General features: G+C 42.2%; 1 protein-coding gene across 2 annotated transcripts; it reads right to left on the bottom strand.

The window, feature by feature from the left end:
- Window positions 1–6,000: 6,000 nt before the first annotated feature.
- LOC116814746 (potassium voltage-gated channel subfamily A member 1) lies at window positions 6,001–14,376 on the bottom strand. Of its 2 annotated transcripts, XM_032762571.1 has the most exons (3): window positions 14,244–14,376; window positions 12,290–13,810; window positions 6,001–6,370 (listed from the first exon to the last, which is right to left on the bottom strand). In XM_032762571.1, exons 2-3 carry the CDS (start codon window positions 13,169–13,171, stop codon window positions 6,350–6,352), a joined length of 903 nt encoding a protein of 300 aa, XP_032618462.1. In that variant the 5' UTR covers window positions 13,172–13,810; window positions 14,244–14,376; the 3' UTR covers window positions 6,001–6,349. The 2 variants fall into 2 exon arrangements, with proteins under 2 accessions (XP_032618462.1, XP_032618460.1); XM_032762569.1 differs by lacking the exon at window positions 6,001–6,370 and having other exon boundaries at window positions 10,641–13,810.
- Between the last annotated feature and the right edge of the window lie 213 nt (window positions 14,377–14,589).

The following is a 14,589-nucleotide window of genomic DNA, read 5'->3' on the forward strand; positions in this document are numbered from 1 at the left end:
TTTCTTAATTATTGCAGCACATTTCCCTAATCAGTTCCTATCAGCGCCATTGGGATGGAGATAAACACAACACACTGAAACAAAACACCTATTCTATATTCTAAGTATTCTATATAGGTTCTGATACCGTACTTATCAATAAGATGGAATGAAACAACTACTGTAATTTGCAACATTCCATTCACAAAACAAGCATACAGATCTCTCGGTAGATCTCAACTCTCATGATGAGTCCCGCACAGGGAAGGGCTAGAGCCCATCAGAGCTAAGAGGATCCTTCATGAAAGCTTAGTGCAGAATTTTACCCACATATTTTTATTCTGATGACAGAATCCAAAAACCCCAGTATTCCAGTTCTTCTGGGATTATTTAACCCATTGCCGAAATTTCCTAAAAGAAAGAGAAATGTCTCATGTCTATGTTTTATTCTGATTATTCACGAAGGAATAGCATGAGAATCCTTGAAGGATTTGCTTTGGAGGGTTGTGTTTTCATTGGCTGGTTTTTCTGTCTCACAAACCCCTGATTATTTTTAATAAAGATTTGAGTTACACTGAGCTATGGTTTGATTCCATTCTCACCTACATTGGTATATATCAGAAGCAACTCCACTGAAGTCTATGGAGTAAAACCAGTGTGAAGAGAGAAGCAGGCCGTATTTTAGATATAAAACACTAAAGAGTAAGACTTTGGAAATATAATAGGTCTCCCTGCAATGTTGTTATTCACCGAACACTCTGTAGTTATTGGAATGAATTATACAAAATGTTCTACTTGTTAACTGACAGCCCTTAACCACTGAAATGGCAGAGCATCCCCCTTGCCAATTCCAGTTAAATCAGGGAAAGTTTGGACTGTTGAGCTATCAGAAGTTATTCATCATAATCATTCATATCATTCAAAGTTTTTGAACTGAAACTTATGTTGGGATTACAGGCCTGATTCTCCTCTCATTTACACTAGGTTGACATTAGCGTAACAACGGTGTAGTTGCTCCCAATTTACACTGCATCCGTGGGTATGTCTGCACTGCATATGTGGGTATGATTGCAGCATGCATGGACATTTGCAAGCTAGCTTTGATCTAACTAGCTGGAATAATACCAGGAAGCCACAGCAGAATTATCTAGTCCCTCAAGTACAGACCTAGGGTTCCAGGTGGGTATGTACAGCCTGTACTGCTGAACACAGCTATTGCGACTCAAGCTAGCTAGCTCAAAGCTAGTGTGGGTATGCCTACATGTGCTGCAGTCACATCTCTGATTTCAGTGTAGACACACACTGTGTGCTGAGCATCAGGCCCTTCAGTTTAACCAGATGCAGCTGATCTCACTCATAGTGAAATGTAAAGAGAGAGCCTCTTCTGCTAACCAAATAGAATGATAATGCAATGCTTCTGTGCAAATGGCAATGCTTGCTACATTAGCCCTCTTCTCGTGCTGCTTGAGTCTCTTCCTATGCATTTTCATCTTGCTGCAATCGATGGGAGCACTGTGCGCTGAGGGACTGCAGGATCAGTAGTGATACTGCTCTGTGAAAATGCATGACTTCACTAGACTTCAGAAACTAATGTGCCAGCATTCCCATCTAGTGAGAGGAGGTCACCAAATATAGCACCTCATACTTCACTTTCATCTTGCTAGCTATAAAAGGTTTCTATTCAACTGTAATTATTGTCTTTTTACTGGAATCAAATATATAAGGTATTTTAAGAAGCTGTTAGAAAAGCTGGATGGGTTGAAGCACCATGGCACTAACACTTGTTTTAATGCACTGTAAAGTGAGCATTTTGGAGAAAGACTAAACTCAGCATATACAATAGGCAATTGTCATAGGCCTTGAATACCATTTTTCATCTTCCTATTTAAATTCAAAGGACTTAAGACCAGATTCATCCCCTTCTCTTTAAGCAGCGGGGAAGGGAACAGAAGAATATTGGCCTAACTCATCGCCCACTTAAGTCAATGGAGAGATGACCATTTGCATCAACGGGCTTTGGATTGGGCCCTAAAGGAATACAGGAATTCTCTCTAATGTGGATATTTACAGAATATGGTTTGTGAAGGGTCTAGCCGTACCAGATTAATCCATTCAATACACAATCCTATTCCTGACAGTGGCTAGCACCAGATGCTTTAGAGGAAGGTATAAAAACTCCATAGTGGACAATAATGTAATAGCATTCCTATGAGAAAAGTTCTTCGTGACCTCAAACAGCTAATGGTTGGTTTATGTCCTGAAACATGAGGGTTACTGTTTAATAGCTACTGTATCAATGGATATATTTATTATACATAACTACTGTGACAAAGTTCCTCCTCTACCTTGGTGGGTCCTGCACTTATTGGCAGATTTGCTCACCTCAGTGATCTTCCCCACAGTCTGGATCAACTCCTCCTGTGTCTGATCAGGAGTTGGGAGGTTTTGAGGGAACCTGGGCCCACCCTCTACTCCGGGTTCCAGCCAGGGCCCTATGTGAGTTCGCAGCTGTCTTATAGTGCCTCTTGATAACAGCTGATGTGCCAGCTTACAACTCCCTGGGCTACTTCCAAGGCCTCCTCCAAACTACCCTTCTTTCATCCCACACAGGACCTTGTTGGTGTCTGATAAGCGCTTAGTACTCCTTAGTCTCTCCAGGCAGCACCCCTCTCACCTCATCCTTCCGTGCCCATCTTGCTCCCAGCTCCTCACACGGCACTTCCTCTCCTATTGGCTCCCTCCCCATCTGACTGGGAGAGTCTCCCTTTAAAACCCAGGTGCTCCTGATTAGCCTGCCTTTGATTGGCTGCAGGTGTTCTAATCAGGCCTGTCACCTTAATATCGAGTTTAGCAAATTCCTGACTATCGTACTTTAGTGGCAGCACCGTGCTCTGGTTCACTCAGGGAACAGAAAACTACTCACCAGTGACGCGATCTATATTAGCCACCTTCGTACCAGACTCCTGTACACCCACTGGGCCTGTCTGTCACACTACATATACATAACTGATGGATAGATGTAATAATAATTGTTTTATGAATATAATCTATACATTTATAAACACTATTGGATTACAATCTTAGGCCGATAAAAATAACTCTCTGTGAGTGATAACTACATATGTAACTGTCAGGGTAAATATCATGTTCAAACTGTGAGTATTTTTAGAAAAGTTATTATATGAAATGTCACCTTGTTACCTCATGAAACTGCTCCCTGTCTCTATTCAAAGTCTGCTGACTTTAGGGACAAAAATAAGACTTGATTACTATTTCCTTCTCTTAGAGCTGCAGAGTTAGCAGGGGCGGCTCCAGGCACCAGCATACCAAGCGCGTGCTTGGGGCAGCAAGCCACTGGGGGCACTCTGCCGGTCGCTGCGAGGGCGGCAGGCAGGCTGCCTTCGACGGCATGCCTGTGGAGGATCCACTGGTCCTGCAGCTTCGGCGGACCTCCCACAGGTGCCTGCAGGTGGTCCGCCAAAGCCACGGGACCAGTGGACCTCCGCAGGCAAGCTCCCGAAGGCAGCCTGCCTTCTGTGCTTGGAGCAGCAAAATGCCTAGAGCTGCCCCTGAGAGTCAGCCCAGGTCTGAGAGAAGGAATGGGATCTTATTCTGTCTTGCACATCATGAATACATATGTTAACTAAATTTCAATTGCAGAGCCAATTTTTTCTCTAGGTCCCTGTGATAACTCAGTGCCAACAGTGGAAGAAAATGAAGTTACACAAGTGTAACTGAAGGCAGAATTTGAGTTACAGATTTCCTATTACTGGTGATGAATGGAAGGCAAGTTTTTGGGACTGGCAGTTAGAAAAACCATCTTTACTTGTATAATGAGCAACTATGATGCAGAAAAGCTGACACACAATAGACATAGACCCGCACAATGATCTTTTCACAGAGCCATTCCCGAAAGTAGAACCACTGTTTAGGCCTGACCCTGAAAGCCCTGCCTCCATGTGTGCAATTCCCATTAAAAACCCCAGTTCAGCAAGGTACTTAATAAAATACAATAACAATATTTACATTATGGTAGCACCTACTGGTCCCAGGCTCATTTTGCAAGGCACTGTAATAAACATACACATAAATAAAGTCCTTCCATTAAAAATATCTAGCGTAAGTATAAGATGAATGAATACAACAAACAGAAGGGGGGGAGAGTGAAGCACAAGCTAAAAATGAGATGATACTGGTCAACATGATCCACAAAGCAAATCAGCTGCCTAGTCACGGTCAACTTTTTGTGGGCACTGTGGCAGAAGGTTTTTATGCCAAGCTCTTCACATGTAGAAGGGGTAGCAGGGAGAAAGTGTGAAAGTGTTTGCTGGAAAATTTTACAAATGGGCACTGAAGACTGTCATTCCTGGCAGAATGCAGGCAGAGGCTGACACCTGGAAACCAAATAAGATGTGATACAGAGCAGGAGACAGTCCATGAAGGGCCTAAAACGTGAAGGCAAATAAATATGGTTTGATGTGGTGGAAAAGGAGGAGCCAGTGGAGGGACACAAAGAGAGGAGTGATGTAGTTGAATCAAGGATCCAGGAAAATGGTCTCTGCTGCCACAGTTTGAATGGATATAAGTGTAAAAACATGGGCTTTATCAAGGCCAGAGAGGTAGATGTTGCAGAAGTCAAGACATAAGATGATGAGGGTCCAGACAAGAATTTTAGCTGTGTGGCTGGATAGAAAAGGCTGGATCTTAGAGGTGTTGTGCAGAAAGAAGCAGCAAGTCAGAAGTCAATAAAAATCAATGGGACTGCCATGTACTTAAAGTTTGGCATATGCTGAAGTACCAAAGTAAATGAGAGTTGGCAACTGAATGGGTTGCAGAACAGGCCCCTTTAAGAGTATTAACTGAAAACTTTACCATTAGTTCAACCAGACAAACTTCTGTCAGCTTACACTTGAGATTCAATGAAAGTAAGTAAATATTGTGGCTTAGCAAAGATATTTTATCAATGCAAGCTTTTCCCAAGCCTTAACATAAACAACACATCTGACATGCAACTCAAGCAAAGTGCATTCTAGCATATATATGGCCACTGATATAATTTCCTCTATATTGTCAGGCAAATGTAACTACAATCAGTATTCAATCATTTACGTATCTCACTATCACAAGGCATAAGAATGTCTACTGATATTGCCTGTCATTAAAGTTCAACTTTGGATACACAATACCTTTGGCATGAAAGGGACACCAGATACTCAGTATCTGATCTCATTTCCTTATTTATATATAACATAATAACTAGGATAAAATGTCACATTCACAAAGAAGCAATGAAACAACCTTTAAGACTGCCAACCTATCAAAATTAAATGCCCGCAACACCCTCACACATCCACTCCAAAGAACAAAGGCATATCAGACATTTATGCACTGGAATGGTTTGTGTGAAATGTTCCTAAGAAAAAAAGTCATTTTCAGGAAAAAAAAATCTTTAGCCCAATCTGCTTTTATTTACAAAAATCAAGACCATAATGACCTAGATCACTGTTAAAACTTTTAGTTAAAGTTAGCATTTATAGAGCAAGGCCACACAAGATTAGTTACAAGAATGGATCCAATATATGCAAATTGTTATCAACAAAGATACAGTTACGATCAAACATATTTCCATTATAATCAATGTCAGAACACCTGTCACCCTCAGTGGCAGCAGAATTTAGCCTAGAATTTCAGTTGGTTTTACTTGCTTGGGGCCATTAAAGTCAGTGGGTTGTGGATCAGGTCCTTGGACTTAATCATCTTTCAAAGTTTGGATCTAAATTCAAAAGGCTTTCAATGTCCACTACAACCCCGCTCTCAGCAAACCTCATTTCTCACAATGTACTTTGCAATTTCTTAGTTGCTACACTTTTCAGCAAAAACATCAATTAAGCAACCACTGGCTTCAGACAGAACTATCTAGCAAGTAGGGGAGAGAAACTCGACTCCAGCCAATAACAAGTCAGGATATTCCTGGATAAGATCCTTAAAAATTGTCTTTAATTAATGTCCAGTATGAACAGATGAGCAAGTGACAGAAGCAAGTCAAATTGCATAGATGAAAACTATGCACTTAAATAAAGTTAGAAACTCGTAACATTAGATGTCCAAAAACTGACAAAATCAAACTATTTAACTGCTGTAAGTAAAATGAATAGTAATGTAACAATGAGATACATACTTGATTCAAAGTGTAAGCAATTTGCAAATTGCAAAAATAAATGAGGCTACATCAGCTTAGATGGTTTGTTGTCCTGATGGTGCACTTTATATGAATACTATTCTGTTTCTATATTTAACATTGGTAATACTTCATCTTTAAAATCAGAGGTATGTCACAGAGTCCATATACATTCCTGCCTACAGCTGTTATTTACAGTTTCAAACCAATGTCCTGAAAAAAAAAGTAGTAGTTTACATGTCATGGAAAGGAAATACATATATCATTTTAGCAGGTTATATTATAAGGTTTTTTTTTGCCGCATTTAGTCATAAAAATATCTTTTATACTTCTGTACAAAAGTAAAATATACATTTGACCCCAATTACATTATAGAAATGTCACCGAAACAACAACATTAATCAAAGACTAATGCACCTAAAGGAATTTAATGCCACATGCACTCACTTTAGTTATTGGAGAGACTAGAAAGGGAAAGGGATTTTTTTATAGACTTGAGTAATACTGGCTAGTCTCTAAGAACAGGTGAAATGAACAGAGCTACATAGATACAAATAGGATATTTTCAGACAAATTTCAGTGAAGACCCCAGCTTCATTTCATTATTTTACAATATGAAGGTGCAGTATTCACTGATAGTATAAATTGCTGGTCTTAGTGGAGCACAATTCACCTACACTAAAAAAAAAAGCTAGAATACCCTGAAGTTTCCTGATGTAAATATAGGCATTGACACATTTGATGAATCTAAAGTAGTATTTTACGACATGGCAAAACAATATGTGCTATACCTGGCCTGAGAAAACTCAAACAAAAATAAAAATGTAGTTCCCTGGTTAAATCAATTTTAAAAGTATGTTTGTTTTGTAGTTCCCATTCTTTATAACAATGTTGTGAGATTGCTGAAGACGACCTGCTATCTCTACCTGTGACTTAGCTCTGCGACTAAGAGACTCCTTAAAAAAGAAAAGTGAATCACACTTTGAACCTGATAGTGCGTACCCTGTACATCCAAAATTCCCATCAAAGTTGACTGAAGTGTTGAGTATGCATGAGATATAGGATCAGGACCAGAAAGGGAAAGCACTTTGAAACTGTGATATGTTCCTTTTCTGTTTTATGGGTGACATTAACCTTGAATGTCACCCTTGTAAGTACAGGTAATCAATCTAAAGTGAAAGGAAGAAAAAAGAAAAACATACATTAGGCATGTTTTTGAATAACCTTTTCAAGCTTTCTTTAATAAATTAAGCAATGAGTTTTTCTTCCCCCATTCCAAGTTCTATTTTAATTTTAATTCAATGCAGAGATATTCATAAAGAAAGAGAATCTGCATTGTCCAAAGGCAGGCATTACTTGGGAAAAATGACCTTTGATTCCTTATGTTTATCTTTAAAATGTTAGTTATGTATTTTATATAATTTGTGCTTCAGCTATATTGTAACAGAAAAAAAAACGCTCTGTGCATTCGTTTAATTAAAACGATTGTCTTTTAGCAAAAACTTGAGGAGAATGAAATTTGTTCCTGGTTCATTTGTCTACCCAGTGTAATCTTTAATGAATTATATGTAGCTGATCTGCTAAAAAACGCCTGATCCTTGAAATCTCTACTTGGGCAAAATTATTGAAACCAACAGTTCTGTTGTCTGAGCAAGGACTACTGGCTTGGGCGCCCAGGCCCCTATTCTGCAAACAGCTAGCCCAAGCTGTTGGCTGTGTTACCCTGGCTACAGTGCTATTTTTCAGCTGCTAGTCTGAGCAGAGCTAGTATGGATACCTTCTATGCAAGCTGGGAAGCACACTTCCCATCTCAAATGTAGACATACCCTATATGCACATGCTTAACTTCACTTATAAGAATAAAGTTAATCCCATGCAGGTATGCAGCATTTGTAACAGGTCGTTAATTGCCTTGGGTCATATTCATCGCTAGTGTAACTTGACTGAAGTCAATGAGCTTAATTTGCTCATTTACACTCAGATGAACCAGTTAAGTCAATGGAATTGCAAAGTCAAACTGGTTGAAGTACTAAGAGAATCAAGTGTGTTGACTTCAGTGGGGTTACCTCACCAATGAATTTGGCCCTTTATTGTAGCATTCCTCTTTCCACCAATTCCAATAAGGAAGGTGACTACAAAGTCTTTTGTTTTCATTCTCTCTTGAATTGATCACCTGTTGTTGTTCAGCACACTGCAAAGATTTCTGGTTAAGATCATACTGATTGCTGATATTTCAGACAACTCTCCCTAAACCACGCTATTGAATTAGGGCCTCTTCCTCTGTTTGGAGAGACAATAAATTGGCCATCTGCCCATTTTCAGTCCTCTCCCACTGGAGGAATCATTCATTTTAGAGGTCAAGCCATTCACCAAAAGAAATACAGTAGAAAAGAAAATGTAAAAAAGGAAAATACATTTATTGGTAAGAACAGGCAGTTGTTAAGTGCACCTTCAGGCCTACAAAGACATTTCAGCACATTTAGTGCAAAGAGGTGAGAGGTTTTTTTTGTCAAACTTGCCAAAAATGCATGCCTATGCTACATGAGGTTAATCCCTGTACTCCATACTTATTTAGTTCCTTTGTAATGAGCTATAAATGGGTAAGCAACATTCAGACTCCCCAAGCCACCCCAAACCCTAATGATTCACACCCTATCCCTTGCTAATAAAAGACCCAATGCATGCAGCATTTTTCTCTTTACACATGCAAAATAATCATCCGTCTGGTAGTTAAATGAAGGTGCAGCTACCCAGCTACTGTAGAAACCATGTTGCTAAAGTGAGGCCTTGTCTCTCAGGTGCTACTTTCTGATCATCAGTCCCACAGCATTGAACTGATTATTGCTGTCTTGAACTGAATGCAACATGCAAGTCAGTCTAACCACGGGAAGTTGTATCCTCGACTATGAAAGATTGTTACCACCAGATTTTAACTCTGGTGGGAAGGGTGTGCTGTGGGGGTGTGGGTTGGGAAGGAAGCTTTACCTCATCTATCTGGAGAGTTTAATGCCCTGTTTTATCAGATGCTTTGCAGTTCTTTGAGATCCCTCTCTCCTGGATTGGAAAGTGATCATTAATATTAATAGAAGCCACACAGTGAGAAGTCAAGTCTTTCTGTAAATCTGGCATGTTAGACTTATGCATAACTGCAGAGTTAATTTGTTTTTAGATTATAAGTGCCTTGATATGTAGATGATGGGGGTGAGGGTAAGAGGGGGCCTCTGTACAGTGGGAAATGGCTCAAAAGCAGCTGGCCATATGTTAAGTGCAGAATGAAGATTCTCAACTTTGTCCTTTAAAGAAAGAAAACAAAATAGGATTAGTGCCTATGTTGGTTAAAATTGAAAGTTGTCATCTTCCAGGGCCTACTGGTCAAGGCTTGTATACTGCAGAGGATTCCTTCTCCCAGCATTACTTCCATCCATCAGGTCACAGTAGGGATGGATGGGAGATGCTTGAAAGGTCTGCAATGGGATTTAAAATCTATGGGGTTGCTGAGGGAGTTTAGTGAAAGGGTGAGGGAGACAGAGATGTGTGCTTGGCTGGGAAATGGGAAGCCCTCTCTCAGCTACCTCCTGTGGAATCCAAGGGGAAAGAAAGGTGCAGGCCTCCCATCTGGTTGCCTGTCTGGTCGATGCTACAGTAAGTGATGGTCCATAGTTCCTCTTGTGTTCTGCCCTTCTGGGGCAGGCTGTCAAAGAGTCATCTCAGGGGAAGGAAAGGCAAGAACGGTGAGGGAAGCACTGTCTCTATAAACAATCTGGGAAACTTTGAGTCTTGCATAAACATGATTGTGACTTATTTTGCAGAGGCAAATGCTGAGCCCCACAGCATCACAATGCCAAGGGAAGAAAGGTGTCCTCGGGCGCTGGTGGTTTTTGCTCTCCTCTTCTCTCTCTTTGTGTGTGCTATGGCTGGAGATAGCACAGTACATTCCTGATTGTGTGTTGGTGACTTGCCCCTTCCTTCACTACTTATGATCAGCTCTATTCAAGGAGGCACTTTTAGCGATTCAGTAGATAAAGGATAAAGGCACTAAGCAACTATCTAAACCAATCTGTTGAGTCTCTTCAGTGAGTTTTAGAGAGTACAAAAGTCTATAGACCTCAAATAATGACTGCAAAAGAAATCTGCTGCGACTTGGATGTATACAATAGATAAGTTTCATTTACACTCTGAGAATGCACCAAAAGGCATTTCACCTACAAAGGATACTAGTTCTTAGGTGTTGCTATACATAACTTGTCTTCTTAATTTTCCATATAGTTTTCCCTTTAAGGGATGAGATATGTTCCTTTCCAACAGTTCCTGGACAGAAGCCAACACATTTTCCTGAGCAATGCAGGAAACTTGTCAGGTCTCTCTATTCAGTTCTTTCTGGCCCTCAATCCAACAAGTGCTTTATTAATTATTAATTAATTATTATTATTATTATTATTACTGAATTCATGCATTAATTAATTCAAGTTACACCTCAGTCATTTCGGCCATAATGCTGAATATTTGAACATGCTTTGATCTCCAAAAGTTATTGTTCCCATTTGACTAACATACATACTTAAATACAGTACTTTAAATTACTAATCAAATATTTAATAAATTAAGGAGTGCACTTTTGGTGAATGCAAATCAAAAAAGAAAAGAAAAAAGAAAAGAAAAAAAGAAAAGATAAAGAACCTATTTTTAGAAGATTCATTTCAAACAAAAGCTTATCCCCTATCGTCTGAGGTAACATTTCAGGCATGCGATTATAAAGTAAATAGTATCAAATTCAGACATGCTTATATTAAACTCCATTGTGCTATTTTGCAACAAAGGGGCAAAAGTTTTTGCTTCCAGTCCTGGAGAGGGAAAAAAAACGTGTGTTTAAACCATCTGCACTTAAGAAAACTTAGCAGCATTGCAGATGTTCTGTTTTTTTTTTTCCCCTATAGAATAGTTCTTCTATGCTAAGGGTGTATACAGCAACAAGACCAGGCTTAAGTGTATTTTTAATAAGGTGCTGCATGAATTTGTAGATCAGAACTACATCATCTTTCACAAAAGAGGGGAAATTCACACTTCAGTTGACCAAAACAGCAGCAAATGCTTGCTGCATATTTTTTTGCTGAAGTTTTTATCTGATGCACTTTCTTGGATGCATTGTGCAGTTTTGCAGAATATTTTACTGGAATCCATGCATATTTTTATATCTCTAAAATTGTCTGTTTTGTTTTGTTTAAAATTAAGTTAAACAAGCAACAAGGATGAAAAAAAGAAGTTTAGATTTAGAAGCATATGATTGTTTTTTATCACTAGCCTAGTTCAAATAGTTATCATTTACCAGTTGGAAAATACCCTTTAAGAATAACCGAAAACGTTATCTTTCATGGATCCTGAAAACTTCTTGATCACTGAGCAAAAATTCGCAATGCAACAATGCATTTACGAGATAAATAAAGCATTCAAAGACTACTAGTAAAGCATCTACAAAGTGTGACTGAGTCACTTAAAGTCTTCAAGCTGAGAGTGTTTTTTGTTTTTTTTTGGTTTTTACACATCAGTCAGCAGTTTGCTTTTATTAACATAGTTTTGATTGGCTATGGTGCAGTTGCCAGTTCTGAGATTAGCCTCTCTAAAATTGTCTATGCTATTATTCATATCCTCTTCGATTTCCATGTACTCAGATTTGCTGACTGTGGAGGAGCTACGTCGACTCAGATCACTGTGAGATGCTAAATTGGGGGAGCTAACATGGAGTAACTGAGCCTGTTCTTCCCCTTCTGTTTCTCGGTGGTAGAAGTAGTTGAAGTTGGACACGATGACAGGTACGGGCAGGGCAATTGTCAGCACGCCAGCGATGGCACACAAGGAGCCTACAATTTTGCCTCCAATTGTCACAGGGTACATGTCACCATATCCCACAGTGGTCATGCTTACCACAGCCCACCAGAAAGCATCAGGGATGCTTGTGAAATGAGACTCAGGTTCTTCAGCTTCAGCAAAATACACCGCGCTGGAGAACAAGATCACCCCAATGAAGAGGAAGAAGATTAGTAAACCTAACTCTCTCATGCTTGCTTTGAGGGTCTGTCCCAAAATCTGGAGGCCCTTAGAATGTCTGGAGAGTTTGAAGATTCTAAAGACTCTTACCAGTCTGATGACTCTCAGGATAGCCAGAGAGGTGGCCTGCTCCCCCTTTTGGGTACCTTCTTGCTCAGCCATCTCAGTTCCTAACGTGATGAAGTAGGGGATGATGGCCACTATATCAATGAAGTTCATGATATTCTTGAAAAACTCGGGCTTGCTGGGACAGGCGAAGAAGCGCACCACCAGCTCAAAGGAAAACCAGATGATGCAAAGGGTTTCCACGATGAAGAAAGGGTCGCTAAAAATGTTGGACTTGTAGATCACGGTGGAATTGTCAATGTGTTGCAGAGTCCCTGTAAAGTCCTTGTCCTCCTTCAGATCCGGCAAAGTTTCTAGGCAGAAGATGACTATGGAGATGAGGATCACCATGACTGAGATTATTGCAATGACCCTGGCTGGTCCGGAGCTCTCTGGGTACTCAAACAGGAGCCATACCTGGCGCTGGTATTCCTTCTCAGGCAAGGGCCTCTCCTCCTCCTTGATGTACCCTTCATCCTCCCGGAATTTCTCCATGGCCTCCTCACCTAGTTCATAAAATTTGATCTCCTCAGAGAACATGTCCAGAGGCACATTGACCGGCCTGCGGAGCCTGCCTCCAGACTGGTAGTAATAGAGGATGGCATCGAAGCTGGGCCGGTTCCGGTCAAAGAAGTACTCATTGCGCAATGGGTCAAAATACCGCATGCGCTTTTTGGGGTTGCCCAGCAGTGTGTTGGGGAACTGGGCTAGGGTCTTCAGCTGGGTCTCAAAGCGCAGCCCCGCGATGTTGATCACCACCCGCTCGCAGCACTCATGGTCATCATGGCCATCTGGCTGGTAGCTATCCTGCGGGTGGCCTGGAAGGACAGAGGACTCATCCATGTTCTCTCCAGCCATCACAGTCATGGTGGCACAGGGGGTGGGGAAGTCTCAGGGATATAGAGGGACACCTTGGGTGGATGAGAGGAGTCTGAAATGGAAAGCCCCAAGAGGGGAGAGCCTCAGGGGAGAAGGATGGGGGGTCTCGGATGCAAAGCCTTAGAGGATGTAAGGAGGGATGGTGGATCCAGAAGAGCTTTAAGGGTGGTGGTGGTGGGTGGGGGACAGAGGATGAGGATCAGGGATAGAAGACCCCAGAAAGGTGAAGGAGAAATAGATGAGGGAAAAGGGGCCTGGGATGGAGAGAATCAGGAAAGGGAGGGATAAGGGGTGGAGAACCTCAGAGGGGAAAGAGGAGATGGGAGGGAGGCATGAGGGGTCCCCTGTGTGTGTCCCAAGGCAGAAGGGTTTGGGGGGGTGTCAATCACACACCTCAGGCTGGGCTCCCCTCCCCAGCCGGTTCCTTTTGCCTTTAACACGGTCCTGCTGCTTTTCTCGCTGACTCGACCATCACTGCTGCTGCTGCCACGGAGTTACCACCAAACTAAATAAATAAAAGGGGGGGGCTGGGATGCGATTGCTTGCGATGCCAACACAGCAATTTCCACTGGCCTCCCGCCTCTTGGTTTGGGGGAATAAAGCTCGCTTCGGGGCAGTCGCTGGAGGCTGCAAGGGGAAAGAGGAGGAAAACAGATAGGAAAAAACCATAACACACTCAGCTGGGCTGGATTGGAAGAGGGGGGAGAACCCAGCAAGAAGCATCATGGTTTTCCCATGGCGTTAACACCCCCGTCCCCACACATTCATACACCGGGCATCCTTCCGATGTAAGGACCTGGTCCAAAGCCTTCTGGAGGCAAGGGAAAGCCTCCCGGTAACTTCAGTGGGTTTGCAGCAGTCTACCGGCACTTCCCGCGTCTCAACCCCCCTCTTGCAGAAACTTAGCCGCCTCCAGCCAACTTCGTTCCAGGGCTGCGGGTGGATCGCAGCTGCAGCCCCTTTTCTGCACCAGGTCAATCAACAATAGAAAGGGGGGTTAAAGGGGAGATCTGGGCTGGGAGGGATGAGGCAGAAAAGCAGAGCGCGAGGGCTTCCTTACCTGCCCCCCGGGTCAGCTGGAGGGATGAGGACCTGGAGACCCTGCCGGAATGCGTCAAGTCGCAGCAGCAGCGGCAGCATCCAAAAAGCGCAGCAGCAAACTCACCCTCCTCCTCCGCCTGTGCCCCTGCCGAGATCGCTTTACAGGGCTGCCTGCGAGATGCTGAAATACTCATCTGCCAGCTTCGGCGGCGCTGGGAACCAGGAAGGTGACGATGGGGAGAGGAAGCCCCCGCCCCGCCCCCCCCCCGCAAAGGATCGCGTCCAAACGGGACGCGGCGAGCGCTTCTTTCGCTCCCCTTCTGCCTGTGCCCTTAAGATAGCCGGGCAGCAGCAGGGAAGGGGGA

This window comes from Chelonoidis abingdonii, chromosome 1 (genome assembly GCF_003597395.2).
Source record: "Chelonoidis abingdonii isolate Lonesome George chromosome 1, CheloAbing_2.0, whole genome shotgun sequence".
In the NCBI taxonomy this organism is placed as follows: domain Eukaryota; kingdom Metazoa; phylum Chordata; order Testudines; family Testudinidae; genus Chelonoidis; species Chelonoidis abingdonii.